Source organism: Gymnodraco acuticeps, unplaced genomic scaffold (assembly GCF_902827175.1).
Source record: "Gymnodraco acuticeps unplaced genomic scaffold, fGymAcu1.1, whole genome shotgun sequence".
NCBI classification, from domain to species: domain Eukaryota; kingdom Metazoa; phylum Chordata; class Actinopteri; order Perciformes; family Bathydraconidae; genus Gymnodraco; species Gymnodraco acuticeps.
The window spans coordinates 396,761-421,815 of record NW_022991340.1 but is presented as its reverse complement, the minus strand read 5'-3'; the positions used below and the strand labels follow the sequence as shown (position 1 = coordinate 421,815).

The following is a 25,055-nucleotide window of genomic DNA, read 5'->3' as shown; positions in this document are numbered from 1 at the left end:
TCAGTTCATGGCCGCTGAGTTTGGTGATGACAAAGCTTCGGTGAGTGACTCGTCGACCCGCCTGTCGTGTTTAGACCGCGCCGAAAGAAATTCACGAGCCCTAAGTCTTCATAACTCCATCACCAAGAGTAAGTACTTCCTGCTAATGTAAATCACAAATCTAACAAAAGGAATGGCATGTTACATAAATGTATACATGTGTATTACACACAGGCCATAAGACTGTTAAACACCTGAACTTTTGAAAGAACATCCACAACATTCATCTGTTTGCAACTTACAAATTATTTCTCTAATGTATCATATTCCAATGACTTGTATATAGACTCTCCTTGCACTATTTCTATCCTATTTTTCGTTGTATTTACTATTTGATCTGTTATATTGTGTTGCACTGCTGAAGGAGCCTGTGACCTAAGATTTCCATTGATATATCTACACTGTACACATGACAATAAAAGCCTTGAACCTTGAATTAGGAGACATTACTATGTGACCCTGATCATGCACTTAAAACAAAGCTCCCTTCTCAGACAGCTGACTGCTCCTATAAAGCCAAAATGGAACAATTACACATGTTAGCGAATCATCCCCGCCTGATTGGAGTCCCTTTTTTCCAGATTTAAACCCCTCTCTTCATTATGCTCCCTGCCCTCTCCCTCTGCATCCCCCCTTTGTCCCTCGTCTTTCATCCCCGCTGCCCCCTATTCCGCTAATCTAATATCACCCCTGCTCTGCTGCCACCCCCTGCCAGGGCTGGGATAAAAGGGGGACAGATGGGAGGTGGAGTTTTAGGCAGCCCCAAATCAAGGAGCCCCTCTTCCACCATCTGCTCTGCCTCCGCTGAGACCCTGAGACTCATCATTTAGTCGCCATAAGAGCACGCTGGCTCATCCTCTCATCTGATTTTATGCGGGGGCCGCCTCTGATTGTTTTACATTGCGTTCTTTCACAGGAAGTCCTTGCTTATGCAAAACCATCAGAGCAAAGGCCTACATAGATCTAGAAAAAAGGAGCAAGCAAAAGTCATTCTTAAAATGAAAGATTTGCAGATATTTACGCAAAATTATGTTATTTATTTTTTAACTTGATTTTCTTTTTTCTTAAACAACACATACAGTTTCAAGGACAAACAAAAAACAGGTGTGCAAGTTGTCCATTTTTGTTAACCCCCCCCTACAGTATAAGACAAAAGATGAATACTACAAACACACTTTGAAATGATAGACAGACAGATGGTTCAAATCACAGCACAAACTCAATTCAAATTCAATTTTGGTCATGACCTTACATTTTTACTTCCATCTACTTCTTTTGGTAAGCTGTATTCAATCATTTTTTCAGCGGGGACATTTACATTGTCTAAATAGCTAAAATAAATAATATAAGTATTAAATAAAGAGAAAGCACACATTAATAAATACAAATATAGTCAAATAAGTACACATCCATGGTAGAAAATAAGTAGCAGCATTATATGTGAACATATAGGTATCAAAGTAGCAGCCAATGACATTATATTGCCAATATATCAAATAAAAGTCTTATAAAGTCTGCAGGCATTATAACATTTCCTCCCCCTCCCCCCCCCCTCTGTATTCTGCCCCTGTTTGTGACCAGCTCTAACACAGCAGCATCCCCCAGTGGTGGCTCTTTGTTATTGTAGAACAGCTGATTAAAGTCTGTGGTGCCACTGTATCGTCCCTGCTGTGTTGTATTTGCTTCACTCAGATATGTTTAATTAGAAAGCGTGACACATCTCCTCCTCTCTCTCTCAGTTCTCTCAGAGACGACAGAGTCCACGGAGGAGGAGTGGCAGTCCATCGCAGACCTGGCCACCGCCTGCCGCAGCATCCTGGAGGCTCTGTCCCGAGAGGGTGAGGAACTGGAGATATTGATCACCTCACTTACCTTAACCCTTATGTTGTGTTCGGGTCTCCCGTGACCCGTTTCAATTTAAAATTATATAATAACTACGCTCTAGTTTTTGTTATCGGAACAAGGCTTCATGATATCCTCCACAACAGCTTTATAAACACTACAAAACTGATTTTGACCATTTTTGCCAAGTCTGAAGGTCTCAACAAAAAAAAGTGTATAATTTGGTGTTCAGGTCTGGGGATCTGTTTTGGGTGACTCAAGGTCAAATTTGGCCCAATAGAGAAGTCCCGCCCTTCAGAAAAAGTATGCATTGAAGTCAATGGAGAGAGAAAGATTATCTTTCGATCCCGTTTGAATTGTGCCATGAATTACACATATGATGTTTGTCAATCTTAAATAATAATTTCCATGTCAAAAAAGTCACAGTTTGTCGTAAAACTGTTGAAATATAAGACTATGAAAAATACGCAACTAGAAAGACTATAAATCCCAGAATCCCGGTCCCGCATGCTGGCTCTTACGGAACCGACTAACTCCCCTTGTGTGTATGTACAGCTCTCAACATGCCTAGACTTGTAGTGATTTTCACCTCGTTTAATACTTTTCGCCTCATTCTGAAAGAAAGAAGTGAAATGTTCCAACGTGACGGCCGTCTTGGTGTGTGGTGCGAGACGGGAGATGTAGTTCATTGAGCGGTTTCACACAAAAAAAGTGTTACTTCACAGTTTTACGACACATTTACATTTTTTGACTTGCAAAATTATCTTTTAAATTGACAAACATCATATGTGTAATTCGTGCCACAATTCAAACGGGATCGAAAGATAATCTTTCTCTCTCCATTGACTTCAATACATACTTTTTACGAAATAAGGTCCCATGGAGCTCCCCCGCAAAGGGAGGGACTTCACTTCTCTATCAAGATTCATCTTTGACTTTAGACACCCCTCCCCCGCCCCCTTCATCAACTGTAACAATAATTCTTCGCAACATGCACCTGGTCTCCCCTCCCTCTGCCCCCCTCCCCCCACGGGAACTCAACCTTTCTCAAAGAACATGTACACTAACACTTGAACCTGAACACACACATGCACGTGTGCAATATGTGGTGTAATGTGTTTGGGGGCCATAACATTAAATTACAACAGGATTGTACGGTTATGAATGCATTATTAGTTAGTTATGATGTAGTTCAAACAATATTGGATGATAGTCATTTTTTTGTGCGTTTTGGACTGAGATAAATCATGGGTCAAAATGTAACCGCGGGGTTACTAGAGTATAATAAGGTGTCTTTGTGGTAATCAATGGTGGAAGCAGTATTCTTATCCTTGGCTCTAGTTAAAGGGCAAAAACAACACTGAAATACACCACTACAAGTAAAAGACCTGCAATTAAATGTTACTTATATAAATATGTGTAAGTATTATCAGTTAAAAGAATTATCAAAACTACTCGTTCTATATAATAATTGGTCCCTGGAGGCTCTGTCCCGAGAGGGTGAGGAACTGGAGATCAAAGTCAACTTTATTGTCAATCTTTCAGTTTGTGTGTACAGACAGAGAGATCGAAATACCGTTTCCCACAATGCCGGCCGCATACAAAAATACAATATAAAAATATGTATAAAATATGTATATCCTATTTATACACAATCAACAGACACATGTATACATATGCACACATTAAGATAAAAGCACAACAATCAATATATACAAAATAACAGTCACTTCAATATCTTTTGGGAATGTTCATTAGTGCAAGATTGATCTGCTCACCTCTCTTACTGTAATATAGTATAATAAGATGGCTTTGTGGTAATCATGGGTGGAAGCAGTATTCTTATCCTTGGCTCTAGTTAAAGTACAAAAACTACACTGGGAAAAACACCACTACAAGTAAAAGTCCTGCAATTAAACCGTACCTAAGTAAATATGTGTAAGTATTATCAGTACAAAGAAAAACAAAAGTACTTATTCTGTATAATAATCGGTCGAGTGTCGGCTCGCTGCACCCGCACTGCGAGGGGGACCCAAATTCCCATCAGCAAAAACACGTGGGTTTGCTATCCTGGCTCCAAAATGGTGGAATGAGCTCCCCATTGACATCATTTTTGTTTTGTTTGTCTACCCTCCCTCCCAAATGTAAAGCGTCTTTGGGTTCAAGAAAAGCGCTATAGAAATAAAATGTATTATTATTATCAGGACAGCAGAAAGCTTACACATCTTCCGGCGCAGACTGAAAACGCATCTCTTTCGACTCCACTTCGAGCGATACAATGAAAAACAAACAACAAAAACGCACTTAGATAAAAACTAAGCACTTACATACTAACAAAGGACTGGCTTATCTAAAGCCAGTTGAGTAGCACTTGAAATGTTTTTGCTCTATGAAACCTGATGTACTTATATGATTCTGCTTTCTTCTAGTTTGTATCTTCTTGGTCGAATGCACTTATTGTAAATCGCTTTGGATTAAAAGCGTCAGCTAAATGAAAATGTAATGTTTGGATTAGTATTACTGCTGCATTGAGGTGTATGTTGCATTTTCCTTGTGTAGATGTTAAAGGTTGTGCTTATTTGTTTATATTTGTATACTGGCTTGTTTAATCCACAGCAATGCATCATGTTTACAAGATCCTCATATGTCCAAAGAATTAAATCTGTTCAAAGTCAACTGGTCAGTTTTGTGACGATTTCAAAAGGGTTTTAAATAGTTTAAGGTCATTTTTTCTCAATATGTATCAGAGGAGGATACTCAAATAAAACACAAGTACTTTTAATTTCTACTTATATAGAGTAGGTACTTTTGGGGGTTTTCGAGTGTGATTTTCAGTAATCACTGTAGTGGTGTAGTGTCCCCATACTATTGGCTATATACAAGTATGATGGTTCCACACTCTAAATGAAGGTTAGTTGCTTAAGTAAGTGTATATATATTTAAGGGGCTGTAAAGGCTTGTATGTATGAGGGATGGGGAGAAAAATAATTTCGATCCCCCTGTCTGTGTAACACAAATAGAGGAATTGACACTAAAGTTGACTTTGATATATTTCAGCATTTACTAAGAAAAATTATCCGTACTTTGTCTCCCTCCGCTTTTTCTTTTCATTATTTTAAACTAAAATAATGTGGATGATGTTCTCTCCCACAGACCGTAAAGCCGGAGACCCTTCCCAAGCCGGAGTCGACCAGACGGACGGGAAGCTCAGAGACTCAAAGGACAGGTGGGTTGCTACAGAACACTCAGGGGGATCCAGACAGTTCAATACCTCTGTCCTTAGTGTCTTGGTTTTCTTTTTGACTGAGTCTTTGCACACGTCCCTTTCCTCAGCTCTACTTCTTTATTCTCTCTCAATTATTTAGACTTTATCGGCCACGTCCAACTGTTTGAGTCAATGCGATGGTTTCTCCCCCCATGAAGAGAGCGCTCTTGCTGACTCAGCCATGCACTTCTGCACGCACCCGCACAGCTTGTCTGACTCACTGCTGTGGTCTTCTTTTTGTTAAACTCCAGCTCTGATCCATTTTATTCAGCCCCTGCGTCTCATTATTCTCTCCTCCGTGCTGTGTCTCAACATGGCAAGTGAGCAGAGCTATCGGTCAGAAGTAAAACAGAAAAATGAGTCAATAACAAATAAGTAAACTCCAACGTGAAGCTTTTCCTTAAAGAGGTCTGAAGGATTTACAAGCACAGTTTATATCCTCCCACGTAGTGTACAGGTCAGAATATGAAAACAGGTGAATAACAGAATTAGATTCAGACGATATGTGTTGACTAAAAGAGACATCTGCACAAATAATCTCTTTGAAATTGCACTTTTGGATAAATTGTACAAATAAGCTTTTAAGGGGACCAATTATTCTCCTTGTCAGGTTCAGTATTGTGCGCCTCTACTGTGACGTGTCTCCATGCTTTAATGTTCAAAAAGCTCTGTATTGTTCTCATACTGCCTGTGCTGCAGCACCTCTTTTCACCCTCTGTCTGAAACCAGAGCCCAGTCTGCTCTGGTTGGTTAGCTGGCCAGCTCTGCTATTATTGGTCAACCGCTCAAACCTATATAATAGACTACAGGAAAGGGAAAACCCCAGAAAGATAACACGGCCCCTTTAAACCAGGGGTGTCAAACTCAAGGCCCGGGGGCCAAATCCGGCCCGCGACTTCATTTGATGTGGCCCCGCAAGAGCTTGCAAAGAATATAATAAGTGTACTATACGGTTACATGCCACTTTACAGAAGCAGGTTGCCCATACACTACATGTCCCACAATGCATCTCGTTTTGTGACATGCACACTGAAGAAACTTGCAATTATTTGCCCTGGACTTCTGCTTTCAGACGTAGTTAATTACTAAGTTATTACCCTATCCGATAATAATCCAATTCAGAGGCAATAATGTCATTTAATACATTATTTGATATATATTATATTTATATATGTATATTTATATAGTTACCACCGGCCCTTTGAGTGCAACCATAATGCTGATGTGGCCTGCGATGAAATTGAGTTTGACACCCCTGCTTTAAACTAATCATAACAAATATATTTGGCTTGATGGTGACTTTCAAACTTAAAAATACACTTAAATCCCGAAGAAATGTGTCGACAATGTCATGTGTTTTCAATCCAAAGCATTATCAAGCTGTTCCGATCACCAGGAGAAAAGGAGCGTTGTTTTGTATAACAGCAGTCAGAGGAAATGCATGATGGGATGGTATTGTTCACTTGAAAAGGGTCTGCCTGTCAACGTTAGCAATTACTATCAATTGATCTATAATTTGAACATTAATGGAACGGGAGTCTTCAGCTCCACCACGGTGATGAACGGCTCCATCACAGTAATGGAAAAGTTTACTATGAGACGAAGAAAGGCGAAATAACAGGGGAATATAACTTTACCAAAGAAATATAATAAAATACTTTATATGAAATGCAACAGTGAAGACATCCATCTTGTTGATTCGTTGCTCGTTAACCCATGTCTGCCCTTTTGATTCTGAATGCTGTGATTGCTGTTGACGAAGTGTCACTGCCTCTCTCGTTGCAGTGACTCTCCAGGCCACCTGGAGGAGAAGGTGTCTCAGCTGGAGTCCATGCTGAAGAGGCTGCAGGATGACCTGCAAAAGGTGCTTTGACTTTCATGAATGTTTCTTCTGTTCTGTAGTTACTTTTTCAGTGAGCCCCACGGGAGAGTAAGCAGGTAGGAGAAAGAGTTTCGATTGTTCAGCTTCTATCGCTTCTGTGCGAGACGATATGTATTTTCTCATGCAGGCTTTTGTTTACGTGTAGAAAACCTCCCGGCTATTCGGCCATTTGAAGTCCCAGCGGGCTCACTGTGGATGCATTAAATACAAAAAAACACTCAAAAAGCATTTATTTATTTATTATGTTGTTGTAAATTTGTACAGTAACATTTAAGATTTTTTTTTTTAAATATGAAAAGATCATACTTTTAAAAGAAATGTATGTACGACAACTCCTTTAATGCTGTTATCAATATTTTCTAGTACATTTCTAAAAATGTATGTATGTAAAAGTACTGTATGTAATGAATTCCTTAGTCTTATTCTTAAATTCAGAAACAGAAATGGAAAATTCTCAACACAAAGTCGAGATGTCAACCACATCTCGACTTTGTGTTGAGAACTTTTGGTAAATATTGTATTTGTCTCTGTGTTTACACATATTATATAAACATATTATTTCTCCCTACTATATGGAACATTTTCTATTTATTTTTAACTATACTATTTTCATTATTGATTCATCCAATGAATATTTTCAACAATTCATTGAGTCTATGAACACTCAAGAATAATGATAAAATACCCATTTAATGCTCAAACAGTAAGTTGCTCAAAAGAAAATTAAACTGATTAAAATAACCGATAAATCGTCTGTCGTTTATGAAGTAACGAATGAAACAAGTGTGCTGCTTTTTTTCTGTTTTATATAATCAGTACATCTAATATATTTGGGTTTTGGGTGGTTGGTCGGAAAGCACAATTTAAAGCTGTCACCTTGGGCTCTGGGCTAATATGTTGTCAATTTTTCAATACTTCTTGACGTGACATTTCATTCATTGACAAATAATCATCTGATAAATCAATAATGAAAAACAATCATCCCCTATAGCCGCTGATGTGTTTCTTTCTCAGTCTGACCAGCAGCCTTAAACCCAAATTTGACTCCTGTCATTTCAAATCTGATTTTCCGCCACAGAAATGATCAGTTCAGTGTCTCACTAGTTCAGTTTTTGGATTGTGGGTTTCTTTTCCTCCACTGCAGCGTGGTCTACACTGTTGCTGTTGTTTTATTTCAAGCTCTGTGTTTATGTGTGCCCACTAGTTTCCTTAAAGCCACCGCTGTACCTGTCGCTCCCCTCCCGTGCCTGCCACAGCGATCTGAGCGACGGCTTTTGTTTTGTTGTGTGCCGATGTCTTTCAGGAGAAGGAGGACAAGGCGGTGCTGCAGGCCGAGGTGCAGAGCCTCCGGCAGAACAACCAGCGGCTGCAGGAGGAGTCTCAGAGCACGGTGGCTCGCCTCATCAAAGTCACCGAGCTGCTGTGCAACGTCAACAAGCCCTGTTAGCCTCACACAGAGACACACACATCAGCGTAGAGATGCAAACCGTACCAGCTTGTACTGTACGCTCAGTATACTTATTTTGCTCGTAAGGCAGACACACACGCATCCTCTTCGATCTGTGTACTATCACAGTCTTAAATCCTGAATCCTGGACCTGCATTTTGGTGAGGGAGTATGCAAAATCAACCCATAAAAAAGAAAGAAAATACATTTTTCAACATTCATAGACTGACCAGCTGTGGGGCTGCTGCTATGCCAGAGTGCTGCTCTCAGTGTGTGCCATACAGCACGTGCGTGGATGTGTGTGTGCGTGTGCGTCTGTTTGTGTGCATCTCTTCCTGTACCTTGCTTCAAATACTTGACAAGCTGGGCTAAATAGCATTTGCATAAAAAGTGGCAATTAAGACTGAGAGACACTGTATAGCATGTTTGGTGGTGTCTTATCTGAAATGACCAAAAGTGTATATATATATCACCGATAATATATGTGAACAGTAGTAATTGATCTCCTCTCTGCCAAGCGTGTAGTCGCAATGTCTGAGTGCGGCTCTGCCCCGGCGCTGATAGTGTGGAAGGCCTTGAGAGAAAAAAAGGGAACGTGACAATGACAGGCCTGTAGGCAGCCTTCTACTTCAAAAGATGTAATGATGCTAACTGACTAGCCTCAGAGCAAGGCCTGTTATGTAAGGACATCACTCTGCCCATTCACGTCTCAGTTTTTAGGGAGAGACGATCTTTAAAAAGCTCGTACATGAAAAGGAAGTAAACTGGAAACAAAAAGAACCGAGCATGCTTGTTCCTCCTGGAAGTATGTATGAAAACAGTATTAAAGGGATACTGAAAAGGGTCAAACCTCTCGTGAAGACGCAGACAATGGCAGGAAAAGAACTGCTTCAGCTTCCTCCCATGATTGCCTGTAGCTGTTTTCTTCTAACCTCACTATTGTAGCAGCCATACTGTAGAAGACCTCCTCCCGCTGGCCTGAAACACAAACGCCAAAAGGCAGCTGGCAAAATAGCTTTAGGTGTCAGAATAAAGCACCTGGAGACAATACAGAATATTGTTTGGCGGATGTCTACAGTGACTATTTCGGGTACTTGTTTAGTATGGCTTATGAGTGGTAGAGGTAGGTGAAGTCTTACCATTCCACCCTGATGTGTGAGTAACTGTGTTTCTGTGTCGTTCTTGCACTTTTTTGTTGTTGTTAAATCATCCCTGGATGGGGCACATACTGTACTGTACTTCATTTATGTCAACATAAGGAGGTGGATATGATCTCGCCCCTTACCTCACCTTTTTGTGTCCACTGCTGATGGCGCTGATACTGAAATGCGTGTTCAGAGGAGTCGGAGCTCTTCTCCTCCAGTGCCAATGAAAAAAGCCCAGGCAGCTCTCCTGAATCCCACCGAAATAAAACCGAACTGTCCACAAACGAAAACCCCGACAAAAAGGGATGCCAAACGTTCACTCAGACTCTCTTGTTTCTTGTACAAAACTTCCTCTTGTAATTTAATTTTAGAGTCACTGTGAATACCTGGTACCAGCATATTAACAGTATATACAGATTAAATTATGAATCTAAACTTTATCAGTATGTGACGATACTGTATGTACAGCTGCTCCATGTTAACTAGTGCATTGGGGTTGTGTATGCAATCCTTTTTGCAGGACGATTATGCAGAGAAGTGCTAATGCAGGCGTCCTGCTTCCTCTCTTGATGAGACATGCTGAAGCCTCGCGACTCAACGGGGAGACGGGGGGGGGGTGGGAAGACCTGTTTTACTGTGTCCTGTACAGTATAGTTATTTAGATTGTAGGAGGTTGGTCCAGCATGAGAATGTGCCAAGCAACTTCCAGGCTCCCCTCTGTATGTGTGTATGTATAAAATGTAACTTATTAATCATGCAAATGTGGATTTTCTTGTAGCTGTTTAAACTGAAGGGAAGGCTTGAGGAAAACAACATGTGAAACAATGCAGAAAGGAAAGGTTGGTTATACATTTATTTTGTAAGAAACCATCAACCATATGACAAAATCTGCTAATCTTGCTAAATGTGACTTTGGGTCTTATTATTATTATAGTTTTTAGCTATTTCAGCCATAGCTCTGATTATGTGAAGGCTTATTTCTTTGACTTTGTGCCTATCAGAAAATGTAATGTATGCTAACCCAGCTTAGTGACCTCATTTCTTTGTCTTTGGTTTCACTAACTGAGGGTTTTTTGTGGCAGATGAAGGATTTGCTAAGAGACTGTGACAACATCTGGTCTTTCATCCGCCGTGCAAGGAAAAAGTCATTAAGTTACACTCGAAAGAACAGATAATAATAATGATAATAATAGATGTGTGTTGTTGGTCTGAAGACTTACCATAAGCTCGTTGAGTACCGATTGTTCAAGAAGCAAACCGACAAATATATGGTTTTTAAAAGCAAATTAAAAGGAAAAACAGTGCTGAAAATGATTGATGATGCATTGAAATCCAGTTGAAATATGAATGTGTTGAATGGCGTATACGCTTCCTCTAAGGAATGATTATTTTGGTATTTAAAAATAAATGGTCTCAGAAAATCCAGCGGAGTATTTGGAGAAAACAAATCTGATTGTGGCTCAATGACCTCAGAGGAGGGAGGGGGGAGAAACGACAATATTTTGGGCATCACATGCATCTATACCATACCAAACCATAACATACCAAAGATGTAGCCCAAATGTCCCGTAGCCTCTCTGAACACCCTGGGACTCTGCGTTGTGTTTGTTATTGGTGATGGGATGTTATGCAGAGGGGCGGAAAACAGGACACAGTAGATCGGATTGCGGTGGAGACGCTGAGTAGTGATTTATTCTTCACAATGGCAGCTCTTCTGACACACCTTTCGTGGAGTGAATACAAACATTTGCGCATTAGCTACATGCTAACCAATACAATAACCAAATGAACAGACAAAACATAAACATCTCACTCCCAAACATACACAAATGGGTAAATAAACATAAACTAACCCATTAATTAAATAAATGGAATAATACCATAAGCCCCCCCCCTCTCAACCAACTTCCTCCTGACTGCTTTTCTGTTTTGCTTTGTTTCTTTTTGGCTTTGTTTTGTTTGTCTACCCTCCCTCCCAAATGTAAGTGTCTTTGGGTTCAAGAAAAGCGCTATAGAAATACAATTTATTATTATTATTATTACTAATATGGAAATAAGTTGATAGAGATGTTTTGTCAACGGCGCCACAAAGTGCCCGAAGGCAGGCTAGCTTCCTTAGAAATATGATGCTGTTGTTGAAAGACAGATAACAGCATAAACAAAAAGTAATCGAGTAAAAGTTCAGAGATTTTTAAATATTTTCTATCCAACACAGACAGCAGAAAAGACCACTATGGAAAAAAGAGTTTTAATTAGTGGAATTGGATAGTTTTGAGAAAAAACAACATTTGCACATTAATTAAGACTTCAAGCAATCAATTTCTTACTTTACACCTCTATTTAATTTAGATTTAACAAACAACGATTAAAAGCGCAATGATATGTTAGGTTTCATTTTTAATTATTTGCATGAGTGAAATTACCAAGAGGGAAAACGTGTTTTACCTTTAAACCATTTTTTAAATTATTATTGTTCATGTTGTCATATTAGGAATATGATATGGTCACGATTTTAGGGACTACACATTTGGATAATTTGTCCAGGAGAAGACGTCTTGATGGTCTCATGTTGGACTGGAGTCTGGAGGTGAAATAGAGCCGAATCTTCAACTGAAAGCAGCGCAGGGAGAAAATGATTTTACAGTTTTGACGTTACACAAGAGATTTCACCTTTTTTACCCTCATATTTTTTTATATAGACTATACTCATTTCCACCTCTACTTATATTGCTAGATATAAATACTAAAAGTGAGGGGCCATCTCTTCTGTCTGTTTCCTAAAACATTTTAAAACATGATTTAAGGCATCAACATTATTTTATTTAACATGGCCAAATCAGATTGGCTGCAAAAGGAACATGTATATGTCAATTTATAAAATAGAATGAAAGCAAAAGAAATATGTGCAAATAGAAATTGACTCACAATGTGGTTCTAATAAAAAAAAAGTATATTTACATAGGTATACATTTTACATTTTTCGTATAAAAGGGAAAGTCCAGCAGTGGAATAAGAACAAAAAAATCCTGCATTCAAAATCGTATTAGCACCTGAACAGAATTATCTATAGTCCCCTTTATGAAGAATGACTTAACCCTATAACCCTTTTTTGCCTGATTGATTATGGTCTACACTTTACCCTGATATTGTCATGGAGCACATTTTAAAACTATAGGCATATTCTGTTTAGTGGTTTCATCTAAATCCATGCAGATGCTTGAGTAAACAATATGAAAGTAGGCGTGTGAGCAGATGAGTTGGTATCAATCTGCAACCTCAATGATAGATGACGCCACATCCTATATGAATGTAAAATAACTTGTTTTATTATATATTATTCCAAGAATTTCATCCAGCCTGGAAAAAATGATTGAACAAACTACCAGCACTCTGCCCGGCTCTCAATGCCCTTCACCAGTCTTCATGAAGCTGCTCACAGAACAGGTGTGAGTACTAACAACAGCCATGTTCACTGTTTATGTTGGAGTAAGTGCCTGCTACTATCACAGGACAAGAATCAGCACTTGGCTTCAGCTGGATATCTTTTAAATGTAACTGAATCTTGCTAGTTTCTGGGATATTTTAGACCTTTGCTTTCAGTACTAGATTAAATATACTTGGTTACACATGGGGAAGGTCATGCTTGAGGTACTTTTAAAGAAGTATTCGTTTTAGATCTGGATCTTCACGGCAAATTAAATCTCCAAGGAAGAATACAGCACAGGCATCAGACAGGACACAGTGTGTAGAGAAACCAAATAGCTGAAATGGTTATGGTTCATCTAGACTTGATCAGCCAAACCTCATTATTTACCTGAAATGTGAGTGGTTCTCCAGAGTATACTGCAGTCAATGATGTTCCAGTTGTAAATCAATCTCACAGCTGATATGAAAACCATCAACGCTGAGAATGAGGAATAGAAAACACTCATCTCTTCACAATCAAACTGTTTCATGCTCTAAATCAGATGTTTGAGGTGATATCACAACACAAGGAAAACATAACACGGCTCATTAGTCGTTCATATTCATGTGAAGGATCTGGTTTTGCTTTTGAAAATTCTTTAATGTGTTAGAATAATATGACTGTTGAGAAAACTTGTAATCGTGACTGTGAGCAAGACTTATTGTGACAATGCATGTGGACGCTGAAGGGGTGCAGCAGTACACAACTGTGTGACCACCACACTTTGAAAGGATCCAAATACATGACAGTTTAACTTCCTGTTTGTCACTCAGATCAGCTGAACAAGCACAGTGGGGAGCTGGTGTCCCTGACCCTTCAAATCTCCCCAGAATAGCTGTAAAGTTGTAGCACAGCTTTGTTTGTATATCCTCTGTCATGTGACATCTAAAAAATGCTGACAGTAAACTATAAAGCCCCCTCAGTTGAATCTGATGTATCTTTATAGTTAGCATCAACATATAAAAATATGGAGATTTAAAGTGAGAGTTTAAAAACAGTTTGATTGGATGCACATTCCCATCTCCCTGAATTGAAATAGCATGAGGTAAGACAAATACACTTTCCAAAGCTGCTTCCATGATCATACAGCATTCAAATATTTTCCAGGACTCTGTGCTCTGGAAGGTTTTCCTAAACACCAGCCGCAGAAAAACGCTTCATCTTCCCTGGCCTGACAGCAGGAGGAGAACTTGTGACAACAATGCGCTGGCCGATGTCTTTATTTGGGGTTGGAGCGCAGGACGGACTCTTCACTAGGGGCGATGTGTCACACACAGCTCAAGGGCTTTACGGCAGTTTGACTCACCCGTGTTCTGTAAATACAGAGGCCATGTGAGTGTGTGTGTGTGTGTGTGTGTGTGTGTGTGTGTGTGTGTGTGTGTGTGTGTGTGTGTGTGTGTGTGTGTGTGTGGCCACACAATGGCCAGGCCACTGTTGCCCCATACAACCAGTATGAGGCCTAATGTGAGTCTGCCTGCATCATCACGTCTGTTTTCCTGCCATAAATTAGACTTGACACCACTTGTATGAGTCAGATTTCTTAGCTTTGATCCATACTACACATCTACAGCTACAAACAACTGACAAATATGTTAGGTGTTAGTGTAAAGTTTAGAAATACGCCCAATAGTTTATGCATCCACCCCAACATGCAATTGTATAAACAATTTAACACGTTTAATTAGTTATACTTGGATTTAAAAATACAAAACTTCTTTATGTTTTGACCTTGAAGTTTTAGGACTCTGTAGAAACAAAACTAATATGCAGGTTCAACACATTTATGTGAAAAAAACAGAATGCAACCTGTTAATAAGTGATACACCTCATATAACAAGCCATGTACGTCACAAATCCATGAGTCCCGCCCTCTTGTCATAAACTCAGTTAAACATTAAAGGTGGGGTAGGTACATTTGAGAAACCGGCTCGAGATACACTTTTTGTTATATTCCATGGAATGCTCTTAACATCCCGATAGCAATGAATATCTGAAGTGCTTTGACAAAAAATCCATTAAAAAATTTCACCCGTGGAAGCCGTAATACTGTAAAAAGCACGATCAATCATCTGAGCCGGCCCGGCTAAAATAACTGGATGGCCTACCTGCCTGTCAGCCTTCCATCGGGGCACAAACTTATCTCGTGCCCTCATTGGTCATGTGCGCGTTCGTGTGTGTTGGAGGAGGGGCTCTGTAACGGCCCCTACAGACGGCGGCGTGCGTTACCGCTTGGCGGTGGGCGTGTCTGAAGCTTGGGGATTTTTTACGAACAACGCGACCAACAACCAATCACATGAATATCCCACCCCGGACATACAAAGCAAAGCATTCATGCTACATCCATGCTGGCTAAATATACTGTCTATGCTTGCTAGCTGTCCATTCAAACGAAGTACACTGGATATAAACTCCCCAAACAGGCGAAAACCTACCAGTTTCACCCACTGTCTCTGCCACCTCCCCCCATGCCTGGCTCCTCCGGTTTATATCCCTGTATGTAAAGAGGGACTGGTCATATAGTACCGGGTGATTCCCTAACGCCACGATAATTTCCTCCTCCATTTTTTGACATGGGTAATAACTGCGGTCTGGCTCTCCAAACATACACGCGGTTTGATTGGCTAGCGCTTGTGCTGTCAGATTTGCATACGCGGGATTTGATTGGCTGACGCCTCCGTCGAGGCCGCAAAAGTAGAACATTGCTCTACTTTTGCAGCGAGCACCGCGAGAGAAGCTACGCTTTGCTCCCACAATGCAGTTCGGCGAATCGTGACGTCACCCCATTCAAAGTGAATGGGCAGAAGCGTTGAAGCGGCAACGCACGCCGCCGTGTGTAGGGGCCGTAAGGAAGTGGCAGATTTTCTCCGGTTGTGTATTTTCAAATTCTAGCGATCTCGAGCCGGTTTCTCAAATGTACCTACCCCACCTTTAAAGAATGAAAACCTCCACGACACTGCAGAGCTGGTGCAAAACCTCCACGACACTGCAGAGCTGGTGCAGTACGAGGCTACTTTCACTTTTTTGTATCATTTTACTGAAGTGAAGGTCTTTTTTAATTTTGAGTAGGAGACATAAAACAGACTACTTCCGCTGCACGGTTCACGCACGTTTATGCAAAAGGATTTGTGTACTTTAATGTAGGCCTACTTTCTGGGGAACTGGCATAGTGGTTTATTAGCAGACCGCTATGCCGCAGTGTTTCTTAATCTTCACCATGTTTCTGGAAGGTACCATGTAACAAGAAGGGATGGCCCCTCACATATAGCATTGTTATAGCAACACAAGTAGAGCTGGAAATGAGTATGGTAAAAAAGATGAGGGAAAACAGGTGAAATCTCGTTGAGTAACGTCCAAACTGTAAACACATTTTAATCTGACCTCACCTACTTTAATCTGACTTCACCTACTTTGGTTTGTACTAGCAGTATATGATTATTATGGCTGTTATCTCTCCACCTTAATCCCGTACATCCACACCCATGCACTTGCTATTCCACTGCTTGACATATGGTGGCGATAACACACACAGAAAGCGTGGTAATGCACCCACAAGGCGAAGAAGAAGAAGAAGAAGAAGAAGAAGAAGAAGAAGAAGAAGAAGAAGAAGAAGAAGAAGAAGAAGAAGAAGAAGAAGAAGAAGAAGAAGAAGAAGAAGAAGAAGAAGAAGAAGAAGAAGAAGAAGAAGACAATACAAAACAATTCCCAAATGTTTTATGAGGATGCAAATGTACGGGCCAAATGCTAAACATAATAGGTTAACTCATTTTATTTGACAAGCACTCCCCACATAAAGATGTCATAATTACATATCAGTTTAGGGGGAGATTTCTTAAAACTTGAAAACATTACTGATTTACTGATGTATTCCCTGTTTAAGGTTCTCTGGACTTTATGTATATGAGGGACTGATTATTATTTTCAATTTTGGTGTAGCTGATTCCTCTTTTTACTTAGCTATTACGTCTAATTAGCAGCACCAGGTGTGTTCTGCTAATCAAGAGCTGCTGGGTGCAGAGAAGGTAAGATGGACAATGACATAGTGTTTATGGCTCTTCAGGACCTGTTGTTGGCACCACTGCTAGGCTACGAGGGCTTTTTAGTGTGTATGATGTAATCATGGGAGTGAAAACATGGTTAGCCTCCCATAGCAAGGGTCAATAGACTTAAAGGTGGGGTAGGTAATTCACTTCAGAAACACTTTTTGTTATATTCCATGGAATGCTCCGATAGCACATTAAATGCTTTGACAATACATATATACAAATATTTCATCTGTGGAAGCCGTGGCGCTGTAAAAAGCACGTCCAATTATCTGCCCCGGCCCGGGTCAGCTAATTGGATGGCCTACCTGCCTGTCAGCCTTCCATCTCGTAGTGCACAAACTTATCTCGTGCCCTAATTGGTCATGTGCTCGTTCGTGTGTGTTGGAGGAGGGGCTCTGTAAGGAAGTCTGAAGGAAGGGGCAGATTTGTTTCGGTTGTGTAGCCTACTTTCAAATTCTAGCGCCCCCGAGTTGGTTTCTCCATTCTTACCTACCCTACCTTTAAAGGCGGAGGTGTCACAAAGGGAGTCGTGAGTTTGTCGCCGCCTGGTGGCCAAACAAGGAAACACAGTGTGTGAGCAGAGAGAGAGGGAGCGAGAGACAGAGAGAGAGGGAGAGAGAAAGGGAGGCACACAGAGCTCGGAGCATGTCGCCTCCTGTTGCTGAGCCTCACTGTGGGATCTGCTGTCGACCTTTCAGACTGAACACATGAACGCAGAAAGCTTTTTTTACGCGTTTCCTCGCTATGTGAAACCCGGAGCTCAGCGGCTGCTCTTAGTTCCGAGGAAAAGCACTGCTTGTCATTGCGGGGATATTTTTTTTTTTACACAACTTGGCAGAGAAGTCGCTTGCTGCTAGTGCTGGAGCTGTTTGTTTGCAGATAAAGTGTGAAACAAGTATTACAAAAGAGAGCAACAGATGTTTCTGGAGGATATGCGGCCGGCTGAGGAATGAGAGCCGCAGCGAGGCACCGGCGGCCCTTCCAGCGGTTCTGCTGCTGTGGAGTCGGGCTGGTGGCTGTCATGTGGATCGCTCAGGTCCTCCAGGCACCAGGTGAGACTTTAATATAGACTACAGGCTGCGCGCGCCTGCGAGCGTGCACAACAATTATAATCCTATGGATATTATTAGACACACTGGGAAATTAAGGATGCACCATTCAACATGCTTCACTTACTGATTATACAGCGTGCACAATGTGTGTATTTTATGTGAATCTTGACATTTTATGTGTGTGGCCCTAAAGGAAATGTCTGCTGCTATCAGGAGCCAACCTTTTATATTGATGCTGCACATAAAGTTATATTTCTTGTATTAGAATGAAATCAAAAGCAAATCAATTCTAATTTTGTCTTACCCCTATTAAAACAGATCCACATTTAACTGTCACTGTCTTAATAGATAGCTACATTTGATAAATGAGTAGACAATTGATGCATTAACAATAATGTAGGGCACAACATGTGGTGCTTTGTCTTCATTTGGAGCAAGGATCCAATATACTTCCCCTTATCTATAGATCCAAATGTCATCTGTAATAAGGCTGAACATAAGAACATCTTAAGTGTCTTGTGTAGAAATATTACAATTGACAGGTGCTACATTCATCCATCAAACCACCACCATGTAACTGTCTAAATAAGAAAGGAGCATCATTTGAAAAGCACACTTCTGATTACTGTGCAGAATGGGGCCATTTCTGGAGGCAAATATGGTCTACGAAGTAGCAAATAGTGCTGTGTGTGAGACGGCTGAATCACTGCTCTAAATATTTAAATCTTAGTTCAGTTTTTTCTAACTCCTAACAGTCTCCCAGCTTCTGTCCCTCTGGTCCAATGTGCTCCGCTCACACTGCAGGAAGGTGACAGGTTGTTGATTACATAAAGCAGACAGACATTGTGGCATGTATAAATCCAATCATTTGGGTTTAGTTATTTGTGGATCGACCATGGTTATTTTGTCTCAGCAGGAACACTGTGTCTGTGAATCTGACGTATTCTGAAACAGACTGCCCTTTTAATTCCTGCCTTTTTCTCTGGCTGTTAATGAGTCTAATAGGTTTTAGATAAATAGTAAATCCTTGTTATTTGTCTTGCAGCCGTCTATTTATAACCCAGCATCATAATCCATTCATAGCCAGGAGGATGAGGTGATGTTTCCTTCTTAGATGATGTCTCATTTTCAGCAGTGCACCTAAAGGCATCCCCACCCCGCTCGTTATCCTCTCATCACCTTTGCTGAAGTTGTCACACACACTCATCCGCAGCTTCAGCCCCGACAACACCATTCCCTGTCATCCTTTGTGCATTACGAATGATTGAACTCTCAGGATGTGTTTTATTCAAATGTAGGTACCACCCTAGTATTGCATGAGAGTACTGCAAGAGTTTCCCAGTGAATGATCCATGTCATTAATATTTATACTTCACCTTTAAAGTATGAGTGTGCCATCAACCAGAAGAGGTTTTTTGAACCGAGATCAAGGCCGCTCAACTTAAACCTCATGAAAGCACACGGCAAGGCATGTGGTCTGCTGTTTGTAACGGGGACAGGCAGGTTCTTTTTGCAATGCTTGGAAACTATTACACATACCGTGTAGCATCCTGAACAACATGGCTTGTACAACCATTTATGGATGCGCCGTATCAATGTGGGTCGACCCTAGGAAAAAACATTGGATTATAATAACTTACAATATTAACTTGATGGAAAAGGTATGTTAGAGTTCTGAAGGAAACACTTCAAGAGTAAAACAATTGCAATTTATAACACATTTCTTTGCTGAAGATCGCCAACCATTTTCCATGTTTGCAAACGTGGGGTTTTGATCCTTTCCACAACATTCGAGCCTCTCAAGCGAACATTTGATCTCAAACATATCTCCGTTTTGTTTACACTGTGCAAGCAAGTGGTGGATTCCTATTGAAATATTTATAAAAGGCAGCAGCCGTGGTTCTAACAGCTGACACTTAATGATCCCTGTGGCATGACTGTCTGTCAACACACTGGACAGACTCAAGTTGAGCGTTGATTGAAAAGATACGACAGTTTCCCTTCTTTGCTTTAGCTTAGCTTTTTAACAGTTCAGTAAACATTGAACTGACAAAAACTGATTTTTGATTTTATGGTCATCTTTTAAAGTGCACATATGGAAAGTGTTAGCAACAATTGCTTATGACAAGGAGCATAATGCTGATATTTAACTTTTTGCATTTAGGCGTCCCTTCAGGCTTAAATGTCAGTAGTGATTAAGGTGAAATGTAAGTACTTTTTTTCACTAGTAGTAGCCATCCTTTCAAATACCTCTTATTTGAATCCATTAAAAACAATTAGATTTTGATCATCATTGCTGCCTTAAAGTTACTATTATTTCCTCCCCTGCCGGTGTGATTCCACCTAGGAAATATTCACAACATTACTTTCATTGCCTACACACAAAAAGATTCAAATGCCATCAGAATAATTTACTATTTGCTCCCATACTGTAGAAGTCAAAGTATTTAGAGAGGAAATTCATTTGTATTGATATCGGAAAATCAAGCCAAAGTAGCTATCCTAAAATGTTGTATTAACAACCGTAGACTTAAAGGAAGAAAATACTTTATTATCCCTTAAAGCGTCATAACTGTACAATAAAGTCTTGCCCTCGTGACATAATCCTGATTTGAACTTTGTCCCACACTGGAGTTGTGGAGTTCTCTCAGATATTTGAATGACTGGTTGAGCCCCCATTTAAGGGAAAATCTAATACAAATGTTAATCAGTTCTCTGTTTATTGCAACACGACACGACCTAAATGTTCAGTGTAAATGTCAGTGGGAATATATGTGGAAATGGAGCTCAGTGTGTGGGACGGAAATACAAATATTCGTTTTTTAATAAAGACTTGATTTCCAGAATAAGCCAATCTTATCTGCATTTGTACTTTTGATTATGTCACCATCAGAGACATTTAGATTCCCGCCTGTAGACCTGTCCTGCAACACTGACCCTGTTTGGGGTAAATCCTGAGGAAGCCGGTCTTACCAGTCGATGTGTAATTGACAGGATCAAATGTCTTGTTTCTGCTAAGAGCAAACACTGGTTTTAGGGCTGCTCAATTAATCTTATTTTAATCGCAATTACGATTATGGCTTGCAACGATTACGAAAACAACGTAATCGAAATAAAACGATTATTTTTTCATTATTATTATTAGTTTTTTTTTTTTTTAATAAATAAAAAAAAAATTTAAATTGGTTTTTCAGTTGAATTATACTTACAGTTCAGGGTAATCAACTGTTAAAAACATACTGTTCAAATTGTTTTCTCCAATAAATTGATGTTTTCAAAGTAAATGGATAATCGTTTTTAATAATCATGATATCAATTATTGACCCAAATAATCAATATGATTTTTGCCATAATCGAGCAGCCCTAACTGGTTTTCCTTCTACCTCAACGTGGAAAGTGACATATTTATGACTTTAGACTTAAAATAGGTTTTGTTTAATGAAAATGCCACAGTGACTTCTTTTGGTCTGTGTTGCAACAAAATGAATGAATGCAGTCTCTCTACATCAATACAAAGACATCCTGAAATAATCTCAAAACGTAATTTCACTTGGAGGTCCCTAAATGTTTGCGTTTTTATTCTGATAAATAAGTGTAGAGATAGGAACAATGAATTACGGTGTTTACTCTTAACATTATGGTATTTACATGTACCTTTCTGCGCTGAACCGTTGTGTTTACGTTGAGGCACGAGGCAGCAGGATTAAAGTATTTTAGATACAAACACCACATTTTATGATTTATCAGCTTTCATCACTGATCCTTCCGTTACTTATTTTTCTATATTTACATTCGAAGCCTTTTAGGTGGTCTTATCTAGAGGAAAAATCACTGTAACAGTAACGTTAGCTTAAACACCATGGATCTCCAGAATGATAAGCAACATTAATGCAAAGCTCTGGGAGTTAAAACTGTGATCTTAAATCCAATTCAAATAGATTTGTGAAGCTTCAGGGAGGATTGTAGTTGAAGCATTTCATATATACTATAATAATAATCCTTATATTTATTATAGCACTTTATCAATGACTCTCAAAGCGCTTTACAAATACACATTACACATACAGATCATACATGTAATGGTCATCTACTGTGGACAATACCCACAGGAGCAAATTCGGGTGAAGTGTCTTGCCCAAGGACACAACGGCCTGACGCAGTGGGGCGGGAGCGGGTCTCGAACTGGAGTTCCCCAACGCCCCCTTGATCTGATGATCAAACGCACAGACCACTGCGCCACCCGTCCTTTATACTGTTATGCAATGAGCCAAACCTTCAGGAAAAAGGTAAAATTGGCTATTTAAAGCAGTAAATGCTATATATTACATAAGTGTGTCATCAACGTAGTGGATCAAGTTGATCGCAGGACGAGAGGTGCTGCTAAAACCATCAGCTAGAAAATATTCGTAGTCAAACAACGTTTAGTTTAAGCAACACCAGAACCACCAGAGCTCTAACTTAATGGAAACTATAAAGGACTGGACATTAATAAGAGTCTTTTATAATGACAACCGCACAGGAGGCAAGTATCCCATGTTTGTTTGATATATATGAATGCAAGCTTAGTGAACAAAGACTTGAATGTTTGTTTGTTTGTATCTCTTTTTCAAGGGAGACCTGCCGCACATTGGTTACACAGAAAAACAACAGAAAACTAAAAGGACATCATACAACATGATGACAGGGGTACAAATTACAACCTATTCACGATGACAGGTATCAAATAACATTTCATCTATCCGAGCTTTAAAATGATGCAGGGGAACCAAAATGCTCAGTTTCAATATGTTTTGCAGAGTGTTCCAAGCTAGAGGGGCAGCGCACATAAAAGCTTTTGTACCTAAAACAGTCCTAGCACTTGGCACATGTAATAAAAACACATCCTGGGATCTCAGGCAATAGCTACTTGCGACTCTCTGTGAAATCAGAGAGCAGATATAAGTCTGTAGTTTACTCAACATGGCTTTATATATGAACATGTACCAATGACTGAGCCTCCGAACAGTTAGTGAAGACCTGTCTTGGCATACAGGGTACAGTGATGAGTAAGTGCTTTACAGTTAGTCACAAATCTCTAACTTGTCTATTTATGTTCAGATTCATCAAGGAATTAATGTCAGATGAGTTTACAGGTGAGGTGCGCTCTTAAGACTTTACTTTTCTGTACAAGTCCTTTATATGTGTTTTACTTGAATATTTCAACACTGTAACTGTTATAATGTATATGATACCACCAGAGAAGTGGGTCTCTCTAGCTCTATAGAGGAGCTCTGCATCCCCATCTCTTTTTCTTTTTTGTGCGTTAACAAGATCTGAATCTTGAGAAGAAACAGAATTAGCATGTTTTTATCTCTCCCTTTCCTAATGAGTCACAATGTGGTTTGGGTGCTCGAGACGTCTCCCAGTGATAAGTGTGAAAATGGTGCAGAGCCATCTGTGGCAAAAACCCATTTGAATTTCATACGGGGAGAGCTCCTCTTGATGCTCGACATGAAAGCCTTCACGTCTCCTCTCAGCCACGACCGCTGCCCTCATGAAACAGCCTCATTGAGCGGCGAGCTACAAAGGGACTCAACGACGCCTAGCAATCAGGAAATGCATCGGATACAAGCACCAAGCTGCCTCGTAAATAAAGGACAGTGTAGAGATAATACATAAATATATAACGTCTGACTGTCTGCTCTGAAAGATATCCTGGGTGGTTTTGAAGGAAATCTGTATTTTCTTCCCCATAGGAGAGATGATAAAACAGATATATCTATGAGGAGTTCCTCGTTTGTTGTAAAAATGGAAATCCACACAGAGATTAGCTTTCGAGGAATGAAATACACACCATAAAGATGTCAGTGCTGATGGCTCAGGACAGCTGACGGCAGCTAGGACTGAATTACTGAACGTGTCGCTATCTTCAAAAGCCAGACACAGTACCGATTGAGGACAAGTTCATTTTTATTTTATTATTAAAAAGTCCACCTTGTAAAATAAGAAATGTGGTTATTATAGTTCAGTCAGAGGTTCTTTGATTTCAAAGAGAAACTCTGAATCAAATCAGTTTGGAAATTGAACAGAAAACGAAGATCATTTTTGGTAATTTCTCACAAAAATGCCAACACTGTTCCTTTTCTCACATTTGAGGATTCACTACCTTTTGAGAGACACAAAAGAGAGACACAAAACATTGAGAGACATTGGGCTTATAGAAACTGGACTTTTTGTCACATTAGGCTTAATAGTTCTCCTTTTTGTAAAATATTTGTAATCACAAAGCCCAAATAGACTTTTTGTTTTGTCAGAGAGTGTTCAGTTTAACTTCAAGGATGACAAACAAACAAACATTATTCTTCAGCTCTTTTATTGACTGAACAATTAAACATGAAGAATAGAGGTCCTACACACAGATTGAGTTCTTCGAGGGTTGTTGTTCAAATGTGCCTGGCTGGTTTGGCGCTAAAATGACTCTGGTGTTGTTTTGTAGCAGAGACGGAGTCCTCTGTGTTTGGGCCAGGCGTGAGCGGTGAGGAGCTGCGATGGACCCGCCGGCTGATGCAGGAGAAGTCAGACAACCAGAGCGAGGACCAGCTGCCGCGGGCAGGTGAGTGAGTCACTGCTTTATACCTGGATGGATGACCTCTGCTTCTTGAGGTCAGACCAGCAAACTCTCCCACAGTGCAACACTTCATTGTTCAGTGTCGGCCATATCGATAAAACATTCTATAAAAGCCTGTACAATATATCACAATGTGGTGCACGAATGAGTCCTAAAACCCAGAAAGAGTTAGCATTTTGCCACATCCAGATCTCAAGTCTCAAGATCAATTACTTTTGACCAGGTTTGTGGTTAGAAGCCTGAAATAAGGTCTGTGGTTAACACAAG

The 25,055-nt window shown here is 40.1% G+C and overlaps 2 protein-coding genes across 6 annotated transcripts in view; both read left to right on the top strand.

The window, feature by feature from the left end:
- The window catches only part of zmp:0000001168 (signal-induced proliferation-associated 1-like protein 1), a 38,984-nt gene extending 27,916 nt beyond the window's left edge, over positions 1–11,068 (top strand). For 4 of the 5 annotated variants that reach the window (XM_034240515.1, XM_034240513.1, XM_034240514.1 and 1 more), the window contains 5 exons: positions 5–128; positions 1,779–1,877; positions 5,035–5,107; positions 6,932–7,010; positions 8,332–11,068. In XM_034240515.1, coding sequence (XP_034096406.1) covers positions 5–128; positions 1,779–1,877; positions 5,035–5,107; positions 6,932–7,010; positions 8,332–8,475 — 519 coding nt within the window. In that variant the 3' untranslated portion in view covers positions 8,476–11,068. Of the gene's footprint in view, positions 1–4; positions 129–1,778; positions 1,878–5,034; positions 5,108–6,931; positions 7,011–8,232 lie in introns of all 5 variants that reach the window. The other variant, XM_034240517.1, reaches the window with a different exon arrangement.
- Positions 11,069–17,730: 6,662 nt separating this feature from the next.
- LOC117562673 (sodium/potassium/calcium exchanger 3-like) overlaps positions 17,731–25,055 on the top strand; it is a 28,786-nt gene continuing 21,461 nt past the window's right edge. Inside the window, exons 1-2 of the mRNA XM_034240529.1 lie at positions 17,731–18,181; positions 24,657–24,773. Coding sequence (XP_034096420.1) covers positions 18,079–18,181; positions 24,657–24,773 — 220 coding nt within the window. The 5' untranslated portion in view covers positions 17,731–18,078. The remainder of the gene's footprint in view (positions 18,182–24,656; positions 24,774–25,055) is intronic.